Here is a 25,311-nt window from a genome sequence, read left to right as displayed (position 1 = left end):
GCAGCTGCAGCGCCAAGACGTTCGGAGGAGGAGGGGCCAAGAAGCCCCTCTGGTTAAGAACCAGCCTCCACGGCCACGGGCTGATCTCAGTGATTACATCTTGCTACAGCTGTTCCCTTTTAAATATTTATCCTGGCAAACACCACCGCTGGTTTGGTTTTTTTTACAATTTAGTCTAATCGGGTGATTATTAAGCAAATCAAATCATAACATCGGCTCTCAGTGCTGAGGTTTACACGATTCCCAGACCAGAGGTCATCAGAACAGGAATCCACGGAGTGCGAACTGGCCCCGCGTGGCCTCTCTGAAAGTGTGGGGACTTCCCCTGCTCCTGCCCACAGCTGCCAAGCCAGCACAGTGAGCGGCAGAAAAAAACCAACAGACTCTGCCCCGGCCGGCGTGGCTCCGTGCGTGGAACCCCGCCCTCCAAACCAAATGACCACTGGTTCGCTGCCTGGGTCGGGGGCATGGAAGAGGCAGCTGAGCAATGCTTCTTTCCCCACCTCTCCTCTCTCTAAAAATAAACAAACTTTAAAAAAAAAATGAACAAAATTTACCCATTTTCCTGTGATTTTTTTTTTTGTAACAATCCTAAAGAATCTAAACTGGCAGTTCTTAAAAGGGATGGCAGGAGCTCCGACAGGCTCACAGACAGGGTCAGTGCCCTGGAGGACGTGGGGTCAAGGTCTGGGGCAAGGGCTTCACCACCCTGGGACCTGGAGTGACTAGGAACTGGCAGGGGGCATCCTGCTTATTTGCAGCCAAGGCAGTTCTTGATTTGGATCCTGAGACTCCATCCAACAAAACTCTCCCTTCAAATATGCACTCACACACAAATATTCATATAAGAATTTCAGGAGGTTCAAGGACACCCCAGACCCTATCCACAGACCCCTGAGGGGTCCACGAGCCTCAGGTCGTTTCTTACTGCTCTGACTGTTAACATCCAAGTAGCCCTCATTTCTTCCCTGCATCTTTTTTTTTTTAAGATTTTATTTATTTTTTAGAGAGGGCAAGGAAGAGGGAAAGAGAGGGAGAGAAACATCAGTGTGTGGTTGCCTCTTGTGCGCCCCCTACTGGGGACCTGGCTGTCAACCCAGGCATGTGCCCTGACTGGGAATCGAACCTGTGACCCTTTGATTTGCAGGCCAGCACTCAACCACTGAGCCACACCAGCCAGGGCTCTCCCCTGCATCTTTACAGAAGCCGCCTCACTCACTCCCAACTTCTCTACGCAGCAGCCAGAGGGAGAGCAATCCTGCCAAAACCAGTCCGATCACGCTACTTCTCTGTTCAGTACAATCCACAAACCTGCCATAAAAGCCAACACCTTCACGGTGGTTTGTAAGATCCTACAAGACCTGTCTTGGGATACCCTGTGACCTCACCTCCGCCTTTTCTCAGCCTCTACTCCTGCTACTCTAGCCACACCCTTGCTATCCCCCAACCAGACAGACACATCCTGGTCTTTTCCTGCTGCATCCTGTACCCAGAACTCCACGCGGCTCTCTCCTTCACTCCTTGCCATCTCTACTCCACTGTCACTTGGTTGGTGAGGCCTTCCTGGCCCCCGTGTTCGCAACTGCAACCCTGTCCTGCCCTGCCTGGGACCACCCATCCGCCTCTACTTTCTCTTCCTCCAGAGCACCCACCTCATCTCACACGCCGTGCACTTTACTGACTGTTTACTGCCTCATCTCCCACACCCACCCGTTACGCAGGGATTTCTGCGTTTCGCCTCACTGCTGCCCTCCAGCTCCTGTTAGGGTGCCTATCACAGGGCAGGCACTCAATAAATAATGGGCTGATCGATGAGCAACTGAATGATTCAACTCTGCAGTGGTATGAACGTGCCAGGCTGGGGAGCAGAGGGAATGTACATTTACTGAAACACCCCAGAGTGCCGAGCAGTTTGCAAGGTAACACAAGTCATCTCGTTTCATTGTCACACACACTCCTGAGAGGTATTCTGATCCCCACGTCGCCATGAAAAGTGAGACCCGGAGAAGCTAGGGAAACAGATGACGGTTACACAGCCAGTGGTGGACCGTAACGGAAACCTACGTCTGGGTGGTTCCCACCACACAGTAGCTCGTTCTCCATGGTGGCAGTTCCCCCTTCTCTAAGGAAACACAACTGCCGGCTACTTCCGTTTTGCCTCAGAGGCTTGAGTAAAAGCGATCCATCATTTGGGTTCCTGGGAGATCTAATCAAGCAAAACACACATTTGTCTTTTGACACGTTTGTGTCAAACACAGTCAGAGGTGCGATGTGACGAACACTCGTCTGAGGGAGCTTAGCACTTCCAGAGCTTCGTTCATTCATTCCATTCACTCCTGGGTTTCATTCATTGATTCGTGAATATGGGCTGGGCGCCTACGACGTGCCCAGTACCCACCTAGGCACCGAGGGTAAGGTGGCGCTTAAGACGCAGGCGTCACTTTGTACAAACAGGCTGGACGTCTGGGCCCACGCTGCCCAACAGAAGCACAACGTGAACCAAGTATACCGTTTTGTACGTCTAGTCACCACATTCCCAAAAAGGTAAAAATAAAATTGAAATCAATTCTAATAATATATTTTTATTGAACCCAACACATCCAACATAATCACTTCAACACGTAATCAACATAACTAAGTTAGTTATGTTATAAATATTTGATGTTATATCATTTGATTTGATATCTAAATATAAATATTTATGCTATAAATATTTATGCTATAAATATTTATGTTATAAATATTTGATGAGATATTTCACAGTGTTTCATTTGGTAACACATCTTTGAAATCTGGGTGGACTTCACACTTCCAGCCACTCTCCATTCAGAGGAACCACGTGTCAAGAGCTCAAGAGCCACATGTGGCTGCTGGTGACAGCACCAGACAGGGCAGGGACAGGAGAAAGATGCGGTCGTGGGGACTTCCCAAACACCACGGTAAATGCAGCGACAGACACTTGTTCGGGACCACTCGCTGCCAGTCAGGACCTGAGCCTCCAGTGACCTTCCGATCCCAACACCTCGTTTATTCTGTGACACGTTAGAGCTCTACCCCACTCCAGACAATGGAATCGTGGGGGGGGGGGGCAAACAAAACTCACCCTTTCCCCTCATGTGCCTCCTCCTCTCATTTCCTGCTTCAGTGGACGGCACCATCATCTACCTATTCACTCAGGTTATCCTCATGTCACCCACGTCAGCACTCTGTCTGGAAGATAATTTCAAATCTAAATGTTCACGAAACACCTTTCTCTCCGCCCCAACTACATGAGCTTGTTCAGGCCGCCACCATCTGTCCCAAGAACCTCTGCTCCCCGGGCTCCATGGAGATAGAACTGGAATACTTCGCTGCCTAAGTTTAAGGTGGGCAAGCATAAAGGTCTGACTCACACAACTGTGAAATAATCACTGCAATGAGTTCAATTAGCACCCATCATCTTAATTCGGCACAGTAAACGCAGTGGCAGAGGCTCAGCATCATCCAACCGCCAGAGTTGGCCCTTGGGCCTCCAGACATAATACAAAGAAAAAAATGTTTCTCCTTAAAATGATGGATCGCTTCACGAATTTGCACGCCTTTTCCTTGCACAGGGGCGAAACCTAATCTTCTGTGTATGGCTCCAGTGTGTACACGCTGCCAAAGCCAGCGTGGAGAACTGCTCAGTGAGTTCCTTGACCTCAGGCTCTCCCTCCCCTGCCCGGCTTCAACAGGAGTTGCTGCTTCATGAGGCTCTCCCGGCTCCCCAGGCCCAGCTCTTTTTCAACTAACACAGGACTGGTTCAGGATCTCAACTTGGCTTACCTCTCTAACAATGCCTAGTCGCTTGCCCTTCCTGGATCCTGAACAAGTTCACTTACCTCCTCTGAGCCTGCCGCTCTTTTGTAAAAACGGCCATCCTAATCTCTCAAAAAGTCGACCCGAGATTTAAAGGAGATTAAGACACTTGAAACGACACACGATCGGGACTACTCTCCCCATCGCTCCTTTACATTTTCGATCTAGCTAGTGCCTCTTTTCAATTCAGTATTATTTGTAGAATGCTTCCCAGGCGCTAGGCACTGCAAGCAGGCACTGCTCGGCGTGCCAACAGGACAGAGAGCAGACAGAAAAGCAGACTGAATGACGTGATTGTCGCCTTCCTCGAGCTGATTACCATGCAGGTTCCCGACCAGTAATCTTGCAGGATACTTGATAGCCTCTCACATTATCAGCAAACAACAGAGTCCTCACAAGCTCAGGCCGGGCTGCGCCCCAGGGTGCCACCACACCCCGTAACTTCTGCTTTTCCCCGGCCCCGTCAAGATTAGCGAACCACTCCCCCGCCCCCCACCCCCAACACAAAGCCCAAGCCCTCACTGTTCGGTACCTTACCGTCGCCCACGTGGCTGGCTGGGGGGCGGGGACGCGCGGCGCAGTTTGGGCCTTTGCGCCTGCGCGCTGAGGCCGGCTCAAGGACCCGGATTTAAAGAGACAGAGCACAACGGTGGTGACTGATCTCGCCCCGTGGGCGCCGGGTCGGAGGCCTGCGGGGTGCGCCGGCGCCGGGAAGGCAGGTGAGAAGCGGCGCGGCGGGCCCAGGCCGTGGGGAGGGAGGCGGCCCGGAGCCCGGGGTTTAGCGCGGCTGGAGAGCCAGCCCCCTCGGCTCCTCCCCCGCCCTCTCGCGGAGCCCCGAGGCACACCCTCCGTGACGTGGCGGCCCCCCGGAGCCCGTGGGGGTTGGCTCCCGTCTCCCTCGGACCCCCACGGGTCCACGCCAAGGAGGATCCCCCGCGGGAGCCGTTCTGGCCCGGGCCGGGTCCGAGCACACTGGACCCTTTCTCTTCCCGTCGCGTCCCTTTCCCCAGCCCTGGGCTGAGTCCTCAGTCCCAGGGACTCGCTTCCCCGTCCCCCGGCGCCCCGGGGGTGCGCCCCCAGCTAGCAGCCCCTGCCCACTGCCCACTGCCCACCGCCCCCCGCCCCGAAAGCACCGCGGGAAGGCCCTCCAGGAAAAGCGTCTGCAGGGCTTCCCCTCCCCGGCCCGGTGCAGCTCACTGAGCCGAGGCGGCCGGAGCTGCGCTCAGACCTCAACGGTTTCCGTCTCGACTGCCTTTGCCGAAAAGCCGAGCAGCCGCCGTGGGGGACTGTGGGACCCACGGGTTTCCTCAAAGGAGCCTTGTGCGTCCTCGTGGCCCGGGCCAGCGAGGAAGGGCGTTGCGAGGGGCCCTGAGGTCGGCCCCCTTCCCTGTGGGCGTGGGGGCCGCGTCATACAAGTCGCTGACACCCCGTGTGTTCTGAGCTGCTCCTGTGGGCGCGTCGTACTTTCCTATACTTCAGCTCTGCGGTTCCTAAATTCATGGGGCTTATAAAGAGAGCCCTTTGTGACATTTCGTGGAACTCAGACCGCTCCAGGAAAAGTACACGTATGAATACGCACATTCTGTGTACATTTCCAGGGCGTTCAGAGCCACACACACAGAGCCCACCAGCCCATCCGTGTACTCACTTTAATTCCCCAACCATTCCGGGAGGTAGGTGTTATTTTCCCTGGTTTAGAGATAAAGACGCCGAGGCTCAGGGATTTCTCACGGACAGCATAGTCCCTAAACTGTACAGCCACCTTTGCCTTCCCGTCCAACTGCGTCCCTCCGCGTCGGGTTGCATTAGGTGGAATGAAGTCTGCTTTTCATTGTATGTAACAGCAGTTTCACACGAAGAGGCGCTCAGGCCAAAATAATTTCCGGGATACTGAAAGTCAGAGCACCGAGAATAATTCAGAAAATTACCCCTGTTGCCCCTGGGGCCGATTCATCCGTGGCTTGGGCCCTTGCCTTCCCCAGGTCAAGCTGCTGAGGCTTGAACAGGCTGAGTGCACAGGGCAGCCTCTGGTGGGTGCCCAGCTCTGTTCCAGAGCCTTCTCTCTGAGGTCGACAAGCCCTTGGGTTCTGTGCGGTCGGTAGCCTCATGTTACAGTTGAGGAAATTGAGGAATGGAGAGGTTACATAGCCTTCCAAGATCACCCAGCTAATGAGCTAGGGTATGAACCCAAGCAGTCTGCTTCTCCAGATTATTTGGGATAAATCAAAAGTCACATCTCTCAAAATAGGGCTTCTGATTAAGTCACAAATCTGAAGAGTGGTTTAATTAGTTTCTGAGGATGGCATATATGTATTCTTCACATTAAAAACTTCATAATGTCATTTTTTTTTCATTTTTTTTTTTAAGATTTTGTTCATTTTTAGACAGGGTAAGGGAGGAAGAAAAACATCAATGTGGTTGCCTCTTACACCCCCCCTACTGGGGACCTGGCCTACACCCCAGGCATGTACCCTAACTGGGAATTGAACCAGCAACCCTCTAGTTTGCAGGCTGGCACTCAATCCACTGAGCCACAGCATGGGCAGTGTCATTTTTCTTGGCAATTAAAAAGAACTTGAGGTCTTGTAATACCGAAGGGTCATCATTCATTTTGAGTATCAGGTATTGCTGCTGACCTGAGAAAAGCCTTTATGTTATTCAGACTCTCTTTTCTTTTTCTTTTTTTTTTTTTAAGATTTATTTATTTATTTTTAGAGAGGGAAAGGGGGGGGGAGAGAAAGAGAAACATCAATATGCGGATGCTGGGGGTCATGGCCTGCAACCCAGGCATGTGCCCTGACTGGGAATCAAACCTGCAACACTTTGGTTCGCAGCCCACGCTCAATCCACTGAGCTACGCCAGCCAGGGCTTATTTAGACTCTCATGATTGTGCTTTACCAATTACATGTGTCTACATTAGATCACTGAACACCCTTTTGCAAACTGAAGTTTCCTCTGTTGGAACTCTTCACATCTGCAGGCATTATATGTCACCACTTTAGGAAGGGTTTGGTGGGGTAGCATGGACTGTGGAGGACCTTGGCCTTTGGGGACGCTGGAAGCCCAGCCTGTCCTTTGCCTCTCACCTTCTCTGCCTCTCACCCGTTTGTGCAGCCGCATGACTTTGGCGTTCAAGATCCTCTTCCCGGCGACCTTCCGCGCGCTCTGCCGTAAAGAACCGTGCCTGTTCCGGAAACGCCTCTGGACTGACGTAAAACAGTTCAGCCGGTGGCCAGAAACAGATCGGCTTCATGGGCGCCGCCTCCTGCAGAAGAGAGAGCCATTTCTGTCCTTCCAAAGCGGCCGTCTGAGACCGCGCGCCGCCCGCCTCGTCTCCTCGCCAGGGTCGCATGCGGGACTCTGCGGCGAGCCCTGCGAGATGGCCGAGCAGCGCTTCTGTGTGGACTATGCCAAGCGCAGCACGGCTGGCTGCAAGAAATGCAAGGAGAAGATCGTGAAGGGCGTGTGCCGCATCGGCAAAGTGGTGCCCAACCCCTTCTCCGAGTCCGGGGGGGAGATGAAAGAGTGGTATCACGTAAAGTGCATGTTTGAGAAGCTGGAGCGGGCCCGGGCCACCACCAAGAAGATCGAGGACCTCACGGAGCTGGAAGGCTGGGAAGAGCTGGAAGACGGCGAGAAGGAGCAGATAAGCCAGCACATAGCAGGTGGGTGACGAACGCAGCTCTCTCGTCTCCCTGGTGCTGGGGAATAAGGGGCGTAGACTGCAGGGCTTTTCCTTCCTTTTTCTTTTTTTTTTTAATTCACAAATCTAAATTTATTTTTTATTTTTTTAATATACTTTATTGATTCTGCTATTACAGCTGTCCCATTTCCCCCTTCACTCCCCTCCACCCTGCACACCCTCTCTCCCACCCACATACCCCCACTTCAGTCATGTCCATGTGTCATACTTATAAGTCCTTTAGCTTCTGCATTCCCCGTACTATTCTTACCCTCCCCCTGTCTATTTTCAACCTACCATCTATGCTACTTATTCTCCGTACCTTTTCCCCCTCTCTCCTCCTCCCACTCCCCTGTTGCTAACCCTCCATGTGATCTCCATTTCTGTGGTTCTGTTCCTGTTCTAGTTGTTTCCTTAGTTTCTTTTGGTTTTGCTTTAGGTGTGGTTGTTAATAATTGTGAGTTTGCTGTCCTTTTACTATACATGTTTTTTTTTAATCTTTTTTTAGATAAGTCCCTTTAACATTTCATAAAATGAGGGCTTGGTGATGACGAACTCCTTTAACCTTTGAACTTATCTGAGAAGCACTGTATCTGCCCTTCCATTCTAAATGAAAGCTTTGCTGGATAGAGCAATCTGGGCTGTAGGTCCTTGCCTTTCATGACTTGGAATACTTCTTTCCAGCCCCTTCTTGCCTGTAAGATGTCTTTTGAGAAATCAGCTGACAGTCTGATGGGAACTCCTTTGTAGGTTACTGTCCCCTTATCTCTTGCTGCTTCTAGGATTCTCTCCTTCATTTTTATCTTAGCTAATGTGATTATGATGTGCCTTGGTGTGTTCCTTCTTGGGTCCAACTTCTTTGGGACTGTCTGAGCTTCCTGGACTTCCTGGAAGTCTATTTCCTTTGCCAGATTGGGGAAGTTCTCCTTTACTGTTTGTTCAAATAAGTTTTCCATTTGTTGCTCTTCCTCTTCCCCTCCTGGTACCCCTAGAATTCGGATGTTGGAACGTTTAAAGATGTCCTGGAGGTTCCTAAGCTTCTCCTCGTTTTTTTGAATTCTTATTTCTCCATTCTTTCCTGTTTGGTTGTTTCTTTCTTCCTTCTGGTCCACTCTATTGTTTTGAGTCCCAGTTTCCTTCCCATCACTATTGGTTCCCTGTGCATTTTCCTTCATTTCTTTTATCATAACCTGCATTTGTTCATCTAATTTTCAACTAAAATCAACCAATTCTGTGAGCTTCCTGATCACAAGTGCTTTGAGCTGTGCATCTGATAGGTTGGCTATCTCTCCGTTGCTTAAAAGGATGAGTCATGGGGATCTGGTCGCTCCTGTTACAGTGAGGGGCGGAGCCTTAGGTGTTCTAAGTGTTCGCCAGGGCGGGGCACCTCAGTCGCTAGATTGTGACGTTGCACGTGAGGGCGGGGTCGAGAGGGAACAATGGCGGTTGCTCTGTTCTCCATGGGACCTCAGTCCCTTCCCTGGGATCCTGGGCTGCGCGCTCTGCCCTGCTCCGAAATTGCCACCTCACTGGGTCCGCCAGCTGCCGCTTGCACACTCAGGGTCCACCCGCTGCGATCTTGCGCGCCCCAGATGCCTTACAGGCTCCTGGTTGCCTTATGCGCCCAGTTCTCCCTGTTCTCCACGCCATGACCCGCGCCCGGCTGCTCGTCTCCGCCCCTCCTACCGGTCTGGATGAACGGGTCTATTTCAACTTCTTGGCTGTCCGACTTCCATTCAGATAAATTCTCTGTCAGTTCTGGATGTTATTCTGCCTCTAAATTGTTGTTGTTCCAATCTTGGTTGTTCGTGGGGGTACGGTGTGTCCACCTATTATTTGGAAAAAATTCTAAACGCACAAAAGAGTAGCAAGAATAACAGTACGACAAAGAACACTTACACCCCTTTTACCCAGATACACCTTTTGCTAACACTCCGCTGGCTTTTTCTCACTGTGTGTGGCTACATACGCCGTTGCTCCTTCCACACGCAGCTTCATCCTGGACTGCTGGAGGGGCTCTGTACACGTGGCGCTGTGCCTGTGTGTGCTTACATAACCCTACTACAGCTAACAACTTCAGTAAATTTACTCTCGATACAATACTTTACCATCTGTGTCCCAGTTTTTTCCGTTGATAAAATGTATCTTTTACAGCATTTCCCCTTCCAGGACAGAATTCCTACATTAAGGTCAGGGGTTTCACTTAGGAGTCGTATCTCCTTGGCCTCTGGCACATCTCCGTGGTCTTTCTTTTTTTAACCTTGCCATTTTTGAAGAACAGGATATTTATTGATACATTTTATCTATCCATTTGTTATCTGTTTCATCTCACAGATTACTTCTTTTGCCTGGTGGCTTATGACTGTACCGTAGGTGATTGATTTGGTTCTTGAATGCCCCACGCTTGGCCAGTCGGGAGACCCTTTGAGCTGGCTTTATGTGCTGAATACCCTCATCTTTTTAAAACATTTTAAAGCGCTCCCTCACCCTCTGGCGTAACAGCGTGCCCCTGGTCTTGCCTTCCATGTATCCCCCCCCGCCCTGGACTCAGCCGTTTCTCTGAGAAGCCCTGGGCCCTGCCAGTGAGGAAGGGCCTGAGAGACCAAAGTCTGAACGCTCCGTGTCCTTGTTGCCATGAGCTGTCGCTGCTCTTAAGCCCTTTCAGCAGACCGGGACTAGGACATACATGTATGTGTGTACACAGGACACACATACATACATACACAGATACATAGAGCGTAGGCACACATGCATGCATATTCACATGTATGCCTACTCGAGAAATCTTACACTGGTGCTTCCAAACCCCTCTGGTCTTTTCTGACTGTAGTGTCTGCATTATGAGTCATGGCTTCAGTTAAGTGCAGCTTTTTTAGCGGTGGCTCTAAGGATGCACGTCTGTCCTCGTTTCTCGAGAGGAAAAGACGTCCAGGAGAGAGAACTGCTTCCCACGTATTCCTTTCTCCAGCCCTCCGTCCCACCGGCCCCGCCCAAGCCACCGACCCAGCCTTGTTACTTCCTAACCCGCCTCACTCAGTGGAGGGGATCCAGGGCCGTGGTCCACTGTCACGTGGCGGCTGGAGGCGGTCCTGTCTGTGCCAAACCGTCAGGCTCTGTCCCCCGTTCCCATTTCATTTCCTCTGCACCTGTGAGCGGGGGCTAATTCTGTGGCATCGGGTTCCCAAGTTCTGTCTATTGAGGTGTGATTTCTGATTCCCCCCAAACAACCGGGAGGCTGTTTATGTCGACGAAGAGGTAGAGAGTGTTGATGAAAATAGGAGCTACTAATAAGGGGGAACTGGGTCCTTTGTCCCCAGAACACTCTGCTTTCCAATCCTGTGTTACCAGGCCCCTCTGCCGCACTGGCAGCCGGGCTCCGGGTCACTCGTGCTGGCCCCGGCTCTCCAGGCCTGGCTGCTGGGGCTGTCGGGGCTGTCCGGGCGGCGGCTGGGCCCTTCCGGGGCTTTCTCCAAGCTCTCCCACTGAAGCATGCCCTCCTTTCTCTGGGGCCCACAGATCTGTCTTCCAAAGCGGGAGGCACGCCCAAGAAGAAAGCCGTCGTGCAGGCAAGGCTCACGGCCACCGGCCAGGTGACGTCTCCGGGGAAAGGGCCTTCAGTGGCCCCCGGCACCCACCCCCGGAAGTTTTCTGGCTTTGCAGGTAAGACAGGGCAGGGCTGCTCCGGGCTACGGTCCTTCTCATCTGGCGTCCTGTCTGGGGCTGTGGACGAAGGTGAGAGGGCTGTGCTGTCTCGTCTCATTAATAATTTGCTTCCATCTGAGCAGAGACTGGTAGTGGCTAATTCTCAGTGCTCCGCCTGTATAGCATTTTTATTTCGTATACTTTTTTAAAAAATCCTCACTTGAGGGAAGGTTTTTATTGATTTTAGGGGCGGGGGACAGAGAGAGGGAGAGCGAGAGCGCACCATCAAAGAGTGGCCTCCTGCACACGGCCCAATGGGGAATCGAACGCACGGCCTTTTGGTGTACAGGACAGCACTCCAACCAGCTGAGCCACCCAGCTAGGGCTCTTTGTATACTTTATTCTCTGTTGTAGCAAAAAGATGTTTGGTTTGTCCAGACTTTTCCCTTTGAAGTAGTTACATGGGTCAGACAGGTTGTTATAACCTGTCCTTTACTTCCTTGGGGTTTTTTTGATGATGAAAGAATTTTGAGAAACTGCATCCCTGAACTTGCCTGAGCCGGAGATGAAAGAGGCCGATGTCACACGCGCCTCACGTGACAGAGGGCAGCGGGCTGGGTCGGGGCTCTCACAGCCGCGACAGCTGTGGTTTTGTCTGTGTGGCTGCAGTGAGCCTCGGAAGTACTTTCACTGGGTCTGTTTTATGAATGAGAAAGCTGACGTTCAGGTTCACTGTGGAGTCAGCACGCACACCGGGGTCTGTTTGACTCCAGCACCTGTGCCCCTTCCCCCGCACCCTGTCGTGTCTTCTTCACATGGGAGCGTGCTGCGACCAGCTCAGGTAAAGGACACGAAGGCGAAACGCACGGCCCCGGAACTCGTTTAGCGTGGTAGCTGCACGGGCGCGAAAGCAGCCTAGACTTGCAGTCAGAAGGCCCAGGCCCTGGTGCCGGCCCCGGGGCCTGGCCCGTGCTCTGGGGAGCGAGGCGCTGGCCCTCCGAGCCTCAGCAGCCTCGGCTGCGACCCCACAGTGTCCACCCAGGGCTGCAGGAGAGGCAGCGGTCAGAGTGGCAGTCGGACTAGTTGGGGTTTTATTCATCTACAAGTCTGAGGTTTGGTTTTGTGTGTGTGTGTGTGTGTGTGTGTGTTTAACGGTAGGTGAGAGCCAGAAATACAGAGGAGCCCAGGTGACAATCAGGACAGCGTGTTTCCGGAGGACCCGGGGAGGGAACTGGGGAGACATTGAGGGAAGCAGGTGCTCTGGCTCTCGCAGCCTGCCGGCCATCAGTGCTCTGGAGACGCCGTGCCTGGAAACTCTCCCTAGCGTTTATAACTGACAAAGCCCGGACGAGAAGCAGCTTACCTCAGCAGCCTGCGCGCTGATGGCTCTGCTGCAAGCTCGCGGAGAGAAATTCGCTTTGTAAACTGACACGGGGACATCGGGAGGGGGTCACTCAAGACTTGTGCAGTTATTTGGGGGTGGCTGGAGAAGAACCCCGCTTGGTGACAACCCCTAAGGCAGAAAAGAAGGTGGCGATGGAGGTGGGTGGGAGCAGCCCGGGGCTGGGGGGTGGTTCTCTCAGCATCAGAGCGAAGAGACGGAGCTGGGTGACCTCCAGGGCTTCTCCCAGCTCCGCCCCCATGACAGCAGTGGCTTCACACTAGGGCAGACCTGCCCCTTGACCCCTCCCCCGCCCTCGCCCCAGCTCCTGTGGGCCGCCGGCTTCACAGCTGCGCTGAGACGCCCCCACCGGCCTGGGCACCGAGGGGCCCTTGTCCGCCTGTGAATGTGAAGCGCTCGGGCAGAGACCCCCGTCACCTGGGCCTCTGCTTGGGCGAGAAGCCACTGCTCGCTTACCGCTGACGCCGTGAGGTGTCGGGGGGTTGCACTTCTTCACCTGTGAGACGAGTGCGGCATCCACCCGAAGGGCTGTTTGGGGGTCCGGTGGGGCTGCGTCCAGAGCCCGGCCGAACGCCTGCTGGCTCCCCTTCCTCATCAGGAAGGCGAAGCGAGTCCCCTCTGCCGGCTCTCCTTCCCTGCCCCCCCCCCCCAACAGCCAGGCCCAACAGCTCCGGGGAGGCCTGCCCAAGCCCCACGCCGAAGAGAAGCCTCTCCTCGAGCAAGTGCGACCCCAAGCACAGGGACTGCCTGCTGCGCGAGTTTCGGAAGCTGTGCGCCACGGTGGCCGAGAACCCCAGCTACAACACGAAGACCCAGATCATCCAGGACTTCCTCCGGAAGGGCTCCGCGGGAGGTGGGTGCCGGAGCGCCCCGGGGGCGGGTCCCCTGTTCTGAGCCGGAGCCGCACTCCTGGGCCTGTGAACTGCAGTTGCTCTGGGCCCCGTGCTTGGCTTAGTGCTCTGCTGTTGCTGGCCCCAAACTTAATACTTTTGAAAAGAGTCCCGCATCTTTGTTTTGTGCCGGGCCCCAGGCACATGGGCACCTGACTTCCTCTGCCCCCGGAGGCCAGGAGAATCTGTCCCACTGACCAGGATGGAGGTTCACTGTCCTACACATGTGATTGGGTTGAGTGGGTCACGGGCACAGCGTGGGGTAGGCTCTTCCAACTCTGCGTCCTCCCCCCACCTGCCAAGTCGCCACTGGGCATCCGTGGTGTGCTTGCTGCTGGCGGCACTGAGGTGCGGGTCGTGGCCCTGCGCCGCGGGGGCTCATCCGGGGGCTGAACCGGGGTGGAGGGCAGGGGCGCAACCACCAAACTGACCTCTGCTGCAGTAGCAGCGGGGGCACAGGCCGCGGGGGAGACCTCTCTTCCGGCTCCTGGAGTTTACGTACTTCCCTGTGTAAGCTCCGTGTGTCAAGAAGGGTTCACTTCTCCCGTCTCCAGATGGTTTCCATGGTGACGTGTACCTCACGGTGAAGCTGCTGCTACCCGGTGTTGTTAAGAGTGTTTACAACCTGAACGATAAGCAGATTGTGAAGCTTTTCAGCCGCATCTTTAACTGCAACCCGGACGACATGGCTCGAGACCTGGAACAGGTCAGCGGGAGGGGAGGGGAGGGGAGGGGAGGGGGTGGGCGGCCTTGCAGTGGCCGTGTGCTGGGCCGGGCCGCCGCAGGCTCCGCTCCCCAGCTGGGGCGAGTGCTGTTTTGGGGAAGTGAAACCGAGCGGAGGGAGCCTCCGCTGTGAGAGGCCGCGGGTGAGGCCGCAGCTGCTACTTTCACAAGGTTCCCAGGACCGCAGCCGCATCACTGCTGAGCCACGAAAGCCTCGCTCTCGAGGGTCGGGGTTCGAGACTTCCTGCTCTCGCTCCCAGGGCTGTTTCTTTACCGCTGTGTTCCTCCTACAAGTCGGCCTCACCGTTCGGCTTCGGTTTGCTCACGACGGCAGCCTTGGCAGCGTGGAAAGTCTCTGTCTGAGCACCTGCCTCATCTGATGGTCGTGCTCGCCTCCTGGTTCAGATGCTAGCAGGAGTCGAGTCGGCCCCGCCCTGGACTAGTCCTCGAGTCCCCTTCCCAGCCAGGGCGGGTGGCCTCGTCCTTGTCCTTCGGTGGATGGAGCCTCCCTTGTCCGGACCCCGTGGGTGGGGTAGATTCCCTTGAGGCGTGAGGTCGGCGTGCCTGAGCTCAGGCAGGAGCAAGGACTGAAATCTCTGATTCGAGCCCTGGGGGCCGGGGGTGTGCCTGGCCGTTTGGGGGCTGCAGCGCTGGCGTTTTGGTTCTCGGAGACAGGGCGACGTGTCGGAGACCATCCGGGTCTTCTTCGAACAGAGCACGTCCTTCCCGCCCGCCGCCAAGAGCCTGCTCACCATCCAGGAGGTGGACGAGTTCCTGCTGCGGCTCTCCGGGCTCAGCAAGGAGGACGAGCAGCAGCAGGCCCTGCAAGACATCGCCTCCAGGTCCGGGGCGGGGGGAGGGCCTGGAGGGGTGGAGTCCCTGGGAAAGGAAGGTTCGGGGCTTCGGAGCTCTTCAGAGACCAAGCTGAACGTGCCCCGCCCCTAGGTGCACAGCCAACGACCTCAAATGCATCATCAGGCTGATCAAGCACGACCTGAAGATGAACTCAGGTGCCAAACACGTGTAAGTGCCAGCCCCTCTCCCCTCGGGGCGGACCGCCTGCCCTCCTAGGCGACGGGGCCGCAGGCAGCGGTCCCCGTTCCCATGCTCCTGTCTCCGCTGGCAGGTTAGACGCCCTCGACCCCAATGCCTACGAAGCCTTCAAAGCCTCGCGCAACCTGCAGGACGTGGTGGAGCGGGTCCTGCACAATGAGCAGGAGGTGGAGAAGGAGCCGGGCCGCAGGCGGACCCTCAGCGTGCAGGCCTCCCTGATGACCCCGGTGCAGCCCATGCTGGTAAGGGTGCGCCCCGCTGCGTGTGAGGTCCGCGAGGGCATGGGTAACCAACAGCCCCTGCCAGTTCGCCGCAGGGGTCTGGGGAAGCAGGAGCGGGCAGGCAGAGAGCGCTCCTCGGTGGGGGAGTGAGGCAGAAGGGTAAGGCAGCGTGACCTAGTGGAAGTACCGAGCTCTGGGCCCAGCTTTGCAGCCAACCAGCTGCAGAACTTTGGACGCATCCCCTCGCCTCCCTGGGTGTTTGGTTTTCGTGTGTGAGTGACGCATGAAACCCTCCCCTGGAGACAGGTGGGCGTGCAAGTAACTCCCGAGCTTCTGTGGCCCGTCCCAAAGGAGCTCTGAGAGTCGGTGGCAGAGCCAGGCCTCCTGGGACGGCGCGGTGGGACACCCTCTTCCTCCGGCAGGAGGAAGCTTGAGGAGGGCGGACCAGCACCGCCAGACGGTCCCGGGCCTCTGGTGCAGGCTCGCCCTCCCGGTGTGCCTCACACCGACTCGGGGGGCCCCGGGGTTGTCCCAGTGGGGTGCCGTGCTTTCGATGACACTGTCGTGTCGTGACACGGAAGCCCTGGGTTAGGGTCCTGCCTTCGGGGAGAGGAAGTGTGCTCCCCTTCCCAGGAGTGTGGGACAGCCCGCCCCGAAGTGGAGAGACGTCCCCCCTAGGACGGGACCCCGGGCACCCGCGGAAGTGGCCGTTCTCACGTTTGTAGGCCTTCCCTCAGCAGTCTGCCCTGCAAACCGTCTGTCATTTAGAGTGCCGTGGGCTGCGTAGCTTAGTGCTTAACCACGCGACCTGTGGAGTTGCTCCTAGATTCAGGCCTCATTCCTGCCCTTTACTGGCTCTGGAATCTTAACCGAGTACGTGACTTCTTTGAACGTCAGCTTGTGCATTCCTAAACTGACAGCGGTGACTAGCACCTGTCACGTGATCTGCCGTGCTCTGGGCTGGAATGAAGCTGCGTGTGCGATCTGACACGCACCGGCGCCCCCAGAGGGCGGCCGCGGTGGCCCAGGTCCGGTCCACATGGGTGTCCGATGGGCACTCCTGGGTCGTGTCCCCGATCGCTGCCACCCTGCCAGCCTCACTGTCCCCTGCACTCTTGAGTCTTAACCTCTGTGTACCTCCTGCGCTCACGTAACCAACACGTTTAATAATAAGCCAGAAGCCCTGCACGATCCTAAATTACTGGGGGAAAATGGAAATGCTCTTCCAGTGGAATTCGATCAGCTCCACAAGGAGCCGCATTCACACCCTTCAGAACACGAGCTCCCGTGTCAGCCCCAGGCACGACACCGCCCAGCCCTTTCCATCCCCGCGAGCTCCTCGGTGGTGTCCTGCCGGAGGCCGTGCCTGGGGCCTCGGCCGTCCCCGCCGAGCCAGCTGTAGAGCTCCGGGCCCTTCCCTCCCGGCCCCGCCCCCCAAGGCCGAGGCCTGCAAGTCCATCGAGTACGCGATGAAGAAGTGTCCTAACGGCATGTTCTCGGAAATCAAGTACGACGGGGAGCGCGTGCAGGTGCACAAGAGTGGGGACCACTTCAGCTACTTCAGCCGCAGCCTCAAGCCCGTCCTGCCGCACAAGGTAGGGCCCCGCCCTCCGCCGGGACTGCCTTTCCCTTCTGCCCGCACGGACAGGCCCCGTGGCCGTCCAGCTCTGGTGGGCACCAGGTGTGCATCCACTCGTGCGTCTGTGGTCCCCTGTAACAGTGCCAGCTGGCTCGGGAGGCCCAGAGGACAGGGCCGCCTCCCTGCCCGCGGGGACGTGGGGACAGGGAGCCTGCCTGGCGCCGCCCGCAGTAGCGCTTGTCACCTGCATTTCCATTCCCTGTGTGCCTGCCCCCCCCCCCCCCCTGGCTCACTGGGGCTCACCTCCAGCGGGGCCGTTGGGCTGTCATTCATGAATGTGTTCCACAAACACTCACCAAATGCTTAGTCTGTGCTAGGTGCTGTTCTAGGTGGTGGGCAAATAGTAGTGAAAAAAAAAAGAGGAAAGAAAAAAACAAAGTCCCGGCCCTCGGTCAGCTTCCATTCCGAGGCAAACAAAGCCACTCAGGGGACCGCCGGGGGCCCAGGCCCCTGGCCCTCACTGGGGTGTTGAGAACCTCCCTCCCCAGCCCTCCCCAGCTCTCAGGGCGTCAGGGAGAGGTGTCGTCATGGATGAAATACCTGGCTCCAGCGGCTTGTGAGTGTGCGGGCTTCCTGTCCTTGCTACCCCTTCTTTCCCAGCTCCGCGCCCCGGGGGACAGAGGTCGTGGTGTGCGGCTCACATCCTCGCCTCGGCCTGGCCGTCCTGCGGGGTCACGGAGCGGCCCGGCTGTTCGCCTCCGGTGCCCCGGAGGGCAGCTCGGCGGGCGGTGGCCCCCCCTCCATGCAGCTGCAGTGCAGGCTCACTGGCTCCGGGGTGCACGGCACAGCTGCTGAGGGCCCTGGCCGGTGTGGCTCGGTTGGTTGGGCACCGTCCCCACGAAGCGAAAAGCCGCTGGTTCGGTCCCCAGTCAGGGCACGTGCCTGGGTTGAGGGCTCCGCCCTGGTCAGGGCGTGTACGAGAAGCAACCGATGGATGCTTCTTTCCCACGTGGATGTTCCTCTCCCTCTCTTTCTCCCTCCCTTCCGCTCTCTCTAAAAAAATAAAGCCTTTTTTACAAAAGCACCCGCTGAGGAACCAGCCACTCCTGCTGAGGTGGTTCAGCGGGCCCCGCTGGTGCCCAGGACGAGGCCGGAGCATGGAACCGGAGCCTCCCCGCCCCCTCAGCACAGCTGCTGTCCTTCCTCGTTTGTCCTGCGGCCCCGGCCCCTCGGGGGACGGAGACAGGGTGGGGTGAGGGGCAGGCCTCTCCCGTCCCCGCTCTGAGGGTCACGTGCCGGACCACAGTCGTGCTTTCTGGACGCTGTGGCTGGTATCGCTCAGTGGGGCCGCCGTGCACGGCCGAGGGACTTCCCCCGTCTGGGACTGTCAGAGACCAGGGCTCTGCCTTGACCGGGAAAACCCAGTTCCAAAACCCTTTCTTGCTCATTTCGAAGATGGCTGTGGGTTCAGAACTTCCACCCAGAGGAGACTCTCTCACGGCCCCCTGCTGCTCCCAAGGGGGCTCGTTTCTTCCTTCCCCTCCGTCTGGTTTCCCACAGACCTCTGCCCGCCTTTCCTCCCTCCCTCCCTCCCGGGGGGCCTGCCCCCACCCGGTCTCTCTTTCTCCCTGTTCCTCCGAACCCTCCCCGGCAGCCCACCGGGAGGGACTCGGCATGGGCCGGCCGCCCCCTGGGTTCGGGCGGAGGCTCTGCAACACGCCCCGTCCTCCCGTCCAGGCGGCGGCTGGCAGGGCCGAGGTCTGTTTGCACGGTAGCTGGGCTTCCACGTGTTCCACGTGTCATGTGTCCCTTCCCGGGCCTGGGTGTGCCCTCTGTGGCCCGGCCTCAGCTCCCCGCTGCCCATGTGTCTCCCACCCACGTGCCCTGTCCACCTGCAGGTGGCCCACTTCAAGGACTACATCCCCCAGGCTTTCCCGGGGGGCCACAGCATGATCCTGGACTCGGAGGTGCTCCTGATCGACAACCAGACGGGCAAGCCGCTGCCCTTCGGGACGCTGGGCGTGCACAAGGTAGGGGCCGGGCAGGTGTGCGAGGACGGGTGTGCACGTGCGCCTGTGTGTGTGCTGTCGGTCCGGGGGAGGGGGGGCGCTCATTCTTGACTTGGAACTGTTTGGGAGTCAGCCCGGAGTGCGTGTGTGTTGGTGCATCAGAAGGAGCCCGTACTGGGAAGTGGCCGTGGTTGGGCTGGGTTCCGTCCGGGGCCGTCTGCCGTGTGCCCTGTCGGACCAGGGGCCTCGGAGCACAACGGTCTTCCTTGTCGGGGGCTGGGGAGGGCCCCGGAGGGCGCTGCCGCCACCCGCTTCCCACGCCCTCTTCTTTCCCCTCCCGTGCCCACCCGCGCGCCCTTCTCCCTGACAGAAAGCCGCCTTCCAGGACGCGAACGTCTGCCTGTTTGTCTTCGACTGTATCTACTTCAACGAGGTCAGCTTGATGGACAGGTGAGGAGTCTGTCTCCAGTTCCCGGGTGGGCAGGTGGGGGGTTCGGATTGGAGAGGAGGGTGGGGACACCCCCCCCCACCACCACGTTTCTCTGCCGCAGCAGAAGGGACTGCTGACCGGAAGTAGACTGTGGGCACAGCAGGTGTCAGCACCCACGGGGACGTAAGGCAGGCAGGCGGTTCCAGCTCAGAGGTGTTGCTGTCGGCAGAGCGGACAGCAGGACACGCTGGCTGTCGGGGGACGGGGGGCAGGGCCGTCCTAGGGAGAGCCCGCCAGCTTGGCTTGGCTCCCTCCAAATTCTCAGGCCCAAAAACGAGTGCTAGCCCCTGCCACCACCCCTCCCACACGGGCCTGGATCCTTGAGTGTGGAAGGGAAAGGAGGTGGAAAGGAGAAGGAATGTGGGGGTAGGGGTTGGGGTTTGGGTGTTAGGTCCTGAGGCCCGCCAGCCCGCTGACCCAAGAACCAGTGGGCGGGCCTGGGAGGACGCAGGGTGCCGGGCACGAAAAGCAAGAGTCAGAACCACTTTTCAGGTGGGACCCGGGTTCATGGTCCATGTGGGCTAGAGAACAGGTGTCCGGTGACTGGATCAAGGAGAGGGAGGAGCCACCAGGACGGAGTGGCTCTGTGCCACAGCCACAGGTGTCTGTCCTGGGTCCCCATGGGGCCCCGGTAGCCCTCGGCGGGCGGGACCGGCAGACTCGGGCCCTGCGCCGGGGCGGACGCCCTCGTGAATCAGCGTGTCACTGTGTCCCTTCCCTCCTCGGGGCCCTTAGCGGGGGCGGGGCCCTGGCCTGGCCTCAGCCCGCGTGTCCCCTCCCGCAGGCCTCTGTGCGAGCGGCGCAAGTTCCTTCACGACAACATGGTGGAGATCCCCAACCGGATCATGTTCTCGGAAATGAAGCGCGTGTCCGTGAGTGCGGACCGCACCGTCAGGGCTCCCCGTCCTCTTCTGGGGGCCGCCGCCGTGCACGGGGCAGGGCTGCCGGTCTCGCCTCTGAGGGCTCCTGTGTCTCCCAGCACAGCAGCTCGGTGGGGGGGGGGGGGTCCCCGCTTTTCCAGCCCTTGGTTCTCTGTATGCAGTCGGGGTGCTCCGCTTCCAGTGGGCATTTCAGGGGTGTGCGGGGCGGGAGGGCTGCCCTGCAGCACCCTCTCACGCCCCTCAGCCCCTCCCGTCTCCCCGCGCTCCCTCAGAAAGCGTCGGACCTGGTCGACATGATCAACCGCGTGATCCGGGAGGGGCTGGAGGGGCTGGTGCTGAAGGACGTGAAGGTGAGGCACCGCTTCCTCCGCTTGCCTCCGCGGCCTGAGCCCGCCCGCCGGGCCGTTCCGGCCCCGGCCAGCAGATGGCAGTGGCGGCCCTAGGTGCCCGGGATGGGTGCTGGGGGGGCACCTTTCCAGGGTTTGGACAGCTCTGTGCTGGACCTAGAGAGGGGGCTGGAGCATGTCTCCTGCAGTGCCCGGAGCCTGCGGCTCTTCCGGAGAGCGCCCGGGCGCTGTGGCAGCCCCGCGTGCTGCGTGAAGGAGCCACTCCCGGCTCGTGGAGTGTTCATTCTGGCCCGTGGTCTCTCCCCCTTCCCTGCAGGGCACCTATGAGCCTGGAAAGCGGCACTGGCTGAAAGTGAAGAAAGACTACTTGAACGAGGGGGCCATGGCTGACACAGCTGACCTGGTGGTCCTTGGGGCCTTCTACGGGCAGGGGAGCAAAGGTCAGGGTGGCCCCTGGGCCCTGGGATGCTACTTCTCTGAAAGGCGCCCCTGAAGGTGTAGGTGGGCCTTTTTACTGGCCGGATCTGCCAGCAAGGCCACTCGTGCCCCCAGGGTTCTGGGGTCAGGGCCCCAGATGCGGCCCAGGTCCCCTCAGGCAGTCAGCGACACCCGAGAGCTCAAGACGGGGGCAGGGAGAGGTCGGACGGGGGTGCCCCGGGCTCGCCCGACGCAGCGGAACTCCCCACCAGCTGCTCAGGGCCCGGCGGCCTGCTCCTCCGGGGAAACCCCAGCGTCCCGACGGGGTGGGGCGGGGGAAGCCGGGGTCTGAGGGACTAGCCCTGTCAGGCAGCCCGTCGGGGTGTGCCAGGGCCCGGCCGGTCACGTGAGCTTGTTATCCTGATTGGCTGGCGGGGAAACGAGGAGCCCCTTGCAGAAGGGGCTCGGGAAGGTCAGGCCTACACGGCCAGTAAGAGGGAGTCCAGACGGTGAGCCGTGGCCCACGGATGCCGCGGCCTGGGCCCCTCTCGCCCCAGCAAGCCACCCCTCTGTCACTGGGCCGGTGGGGCTGGCAGAGGGGGCTCCCCCGACCCGCAGCTTAGCACCACCCCCCCCCCAGGTGGCATGATGTCCATCTTCCTCATGGGCTGCTACGACCCGAGCAGCCAGAAGTGGTGCACGGTCACCAAGTGCTCGGGGGGCCACGACGACGCGACGCTGGCCCGCCTGCAGAAGGAGCTGGACATGGTGAAGATCAGCAAGGTGAGGAGGAGACCCCGGTGCCCGCGGGGGTCGTCCGTCGGTCTCCACGGGGAGGAGGGTGCTGCTCGGCCGTGGGGCGGCATTGGGCCTGCATGGTCTCTGGGTGCCCACCCTGTGGGAGCTGGGGCGTGCGACCTCCCCCCACAGTCCCGTGCCTAAGGGGGGGTCTGAGTCTGGCCTGGGCGCGGGGACAGCCCAGGACGGCCTCCTTTCTCCTCCAGGACCCCAGCAAGATCCCCAGCTGGCTGAAGGTCAACAAGATCTACTACCCTGACTTCATCGTCCCAGACCCAAAGGTACCACCCCGGTGGCCTGCAGTCCTGCCTGAGAAGTCTCTGGGGCCACAGAGCTGCCGTCTCAGCCTCATGGACCGTCCACCCCGAGACGGGGATCTGGGCTGTTCCCCCTTGGAGGGGCCGGTCAGCACAGAGGCGTCAGCTCCAGTGGGCAGGGGGAGCGACCACCCGCCCCCAGTCGCAGGGGGCTGCTGGGGAAGTGACCCGGCCCGCTCCCTCCTTGCAGTGGGAGAAACTGAGGCCCACAGGAGACAGCGCTGCCCTGAGCTCACGCAGCGCCAGCAGCTGCAGCGAGGCCGGTGCCGACTCAGTCCCACTGACCGGTAGCGCTTCTAGCCGCTCCGGCGGTGTTCACTTCCTAACCAGGAGGTGACCGGCTTGCCCCCACAGAGAGCCGCCGTGTGGGAGATCACAGGGGCCGAGTTCTCCAAGTCCGAGGCGCACACGGCCGATGGCATCTCCATCCGCTTCCCTCGCTGCACCCGAATCCGGGACGATAAGGACTGGAAATCGGCCACTAACCTCCCCCAACTCAAGGTGCCGGCTGCCTGTCTCCTGGACCCCGCTGTCCCAGCTGTTCACGGGTCCTGTCTTCTCCTCCCCGCATGCCACTGAGACAGGGCGGGGGGACGGGGAGGGAGCAGCCGCTAAGGGCTTCGGGCCCCGGGCACCGCCTGTGCCATTGCCCGAGGAAACGGCGCCAAGGAAGCGGCCTCTCTTCCTCCGTCTTCTGTCCCTTTTCACTCCCCAGCCACATGTGCCCAGAACAGACTGCACAGACCGCCCCTGAGGCCGGTGGCTGGGAGGGTGCGACCCCGCCTGCCGTTCCCCGCCCCCACAGGAGCTGTACCAGCTGTCCAAGGAGAGGGCGGACTTCACCGTGGTGGCCGGGGACGAGGGGAGCTCCCCCGCGGGGGGCAGCAGCGGGGAGAACGAGGGGGCCTCGGGGCCGTCCCCGAAGGCCAGAGCCTCCCCGGAGCAGCCCCCCACCAGTGCCAAGAAGGCCCAGGGGAAGCTGCGTCACTCCGGCAGCGGAGGCGGTAAGGAGAGGGGGCGCTGGGGTGGCGGGCGCGGTGTGGGCGGAGGCTCCCGCTCCAGCACGCGGACCGCGGGATCCGGGCCTCGCAGCCGACAGTGACCGCGTTCCGGCTGTGCGTCCAGCCGCGGGCCAGAAGCCGTTCTGTTGGGCACCCTCCCTGCGCTCGATAAACCTGATGCCGGGCCGGGGACCAGCTGCCTCTGAGCACTGCCCCTCCCCGCGCGCACTGCAGGGCAAGGCCGGGCCCTCTGCTGCCCCACCCCAGGGGCCAGTGTCGGCTCCCCGCCCCCTGGGTTCTCATCCCGACCTCTCCCTGCAGGCCCCACGCTGGCTGCAGAGCCTTCCGCTGTGAGAGGGGCAGAGAGGCCGGGCGTGAAGACTCCTGTGAAGGTGGGAGAGAAGCGCAAGGCCTCTGACGAGATCCCGTGCCCGGCGAAAGTGAGGAGGGTAAGGATGGGCGTGCGTCCGGGGGCGGCTCGGCCTCACGTTCCCGACAGTCTGCACTTGAACACTGAGAGCTGGGCAAGGGTGTTTGGGGGACCAAGGGCCAAGCCCCCTCCGTCCTGCAGCTGCTCTCCCCCGTGCCCTCTGGTTGCCTTGCAGAGGCGGAGGGCCAGCGAGCAGACTGGACGGAGAGCCGAGTCTGCAGGCAGGAGGTAGCCAGCCAGCCTAGCAGGAGAGGCTGCAGGGACCCGCCCAACTGCCGGTCCCCAGGCACAGTTTGCATTAAAGGGGAGAAGGCCGGTCTGGTGTGGGTGTGCAGCAGTGAGTTCCTGCTCAGGGCGGGGCGGGGCGGGGCTGCCGGCCAGGACAGGGAGGGTGCCGACTGGCTTGGTGACTGTCCCCTCACCTGAGAAGCCCTTTCCCTCCTGGACTCCCTTGTCAGTCTTTGACTACAGCCGCTAGTCCTGGGGGAGCTGGCGGCCAAGGGCAGGTAGACAAGTAAACACCGGGTCACTATGGAATGTGGTCAGGCCACCCCACACCCCGGCCAGCCAAGAGTAAGCAGAGGCCTTGCAGCTCAGGCCCCGAACCCCACCCCCAACCCCCCTGTCCCAGCTGACCTGCAGAACCTTTGCTGTCTCTCCCTGCCTGAAGCCCTTGGGTCCCCCCACAGTAACGGGCTGGGCTCCCAGCCCCCCAGTGTGTGCGCAGATGGCCGGCTGACTGAGCAGCATCCCTGCCTGCCAGCCAGCCCCCGACTAGCTCTTGGAGAGACCCTCTCCCCTTGCCCGGGCCCGTCCCCTCTCCCACTCCTCCAGGCAGGGATCGGAGTGTGGGTCCTGCACACTCTGAAGGAGCTGGAGGGTTGGGGGCGCGGTTAAGCCTGTGCCTTCTCTCCAGTGAACTCTGCTCGTGTCCCGACGGCCAGCCGGACCCCCTGTGTGTCCGGCAGTTGTCCAGCCCTGCTCTCTGGCCTGTGCTCGTCAGCCGGGAGACCCCCCTGCCCCCAGACTGAGTGACCCCACCCTGACCCTGTGCTTCGCAGGTGCTGCTGGACATCTTCTCGGGGGTGCGGCTCTACCTGCCGCCCTCCACACCCGACTTCAGCCGTCTCAGGCGCTACTTTGTGGCATTCGATGGGGACCTGGTCCAGGAGTTTGACGTGGCCTCGGCCACACATGTGCTGGGCGGCGGGGACAAGAACCCTGAGGCCCAGCAGGTCTCCCCAGAGTGGATTTGGGCTTGTATCCGGAAACGGAGACTGGTCGCTCCCTGCTAGGGCCTCTGCCTCCCCTCCCCCTGGTGGCCTGCCCTCCCCCACCACAGGCTGCGTCTACAGTCTACCGCCGGGGCAGAGGACCGGGTGGGGACGGACTCTCTCCTCCAAGCGGTGTCTTCCAAACCCCCCGGCCACACACGGTCTCTCCCCGCCAGGGCCCGGTGCTCTGTTCCGCCAGGGAAGCCCTCTCTCCTGCTGCTTGTATGGATCTCTCGGATCTGGGTGCTGGTTTGTTGTCATCTGTTTTCTTTAAAAAGAAGCTTTTACTCCTTTTCTGAATAAAATACCTGCAATGA

At 59.3% G+C, this 25,311-nt stretch overlaps 2 protein-coding genes across 4 annotated transcripts in view; one reads left to right on the top strand and one right to left on the bottom strand.

Moving 5' to 3' along the window:
- CCT6B (chaperonin containing TCP1 subunit 6B) overlaps positions 1–4,491 on the bottom strand; it is a 34,177-nt gene extending 29,686 nt beyond the window's left edge. The window contains exon 1 of one of the 2 annotated variants that reach the window (XM_036034077.1): positions 4,375–4,491. The gene's annotated coding sequence lies outside the window, so the exon portion shown is untranslated. Of the gene's footprint in view, positions 1–4,369 lie in introns of both variants that reach the window. The other variant, XM_036034078.1, reaches the window with a different exon arrangement.
- On the top strand, positions 4,435–25,311 carry LIG3 (DNA ligase 3). 2 transcript variants are annotated; one of them, XM_036034073.1, is made up of 21 exons: positions 4,468–4,556; positions 5,436–5,510; positions 6,953–7,503; positions 11,037–11,180; positions 13,220–13,417; positions 14,009–14,160; positions 14,853–15,019; positions 15,123–15,200; positions 15,304–15,472; positions 16,891–17,046; positions 18,929–19,060; positions 19,410–19,489; positions 20,314–20,401; positions 20,683–20,760; positions 21,074–21,197; positions 21,815–21,957; positions 22,179–22,253; positions 22,644–22,790; positions 23,095–23,293; positions 23,612–23,730; positions 24,782–25,311. In XM_036034073.1, the coding sequence occupies exons 3-21, from the start codon at positions 6,957–6,959 to the stop codon at positions 25,013–25,015; spliced, it is 3,030 nt and encodes a 1,009-aa protein (XP_035889966.1). In that variant the 5' UTR covers positions 4,468–4,556; positions 5,436–5,510; positions 6,953–6,956; the 3' UTR covers positions 25,016–25,311. The 2 variants fall into 2 exon arrangements, with proteins under 2 accessions (XP_028377381.1, XP_035889966.1); XM_028521580.2 differs by lacking the exon at positions 5,436–5,510 and having other exon boundaries at positions 4,435–4,556.

The sequence above is a fragment of the Phyllostomus discolor genome, chromosome 8, assembly GCF_004126475.2.
Source record: "Phyllostomus discolor isolate MPI-MPIP mPhyDis1 chromosome 8, mPhyDis1.pri.v3, whole genome shotgun sequence".
NCBI classification, from domain to species: domain Eukaryota; kingdom Metazoa; phylum Chordata; class Mammalia; order Chiroptera; family Phyllostomidae; genus Phyllostomus; species Phyllostomus discolor.
The sequence above is the reverse complement of the archived record's forward strand: the minus strand, read 5'-3'. Positions and strand labels throughout refer to the sequence as shown.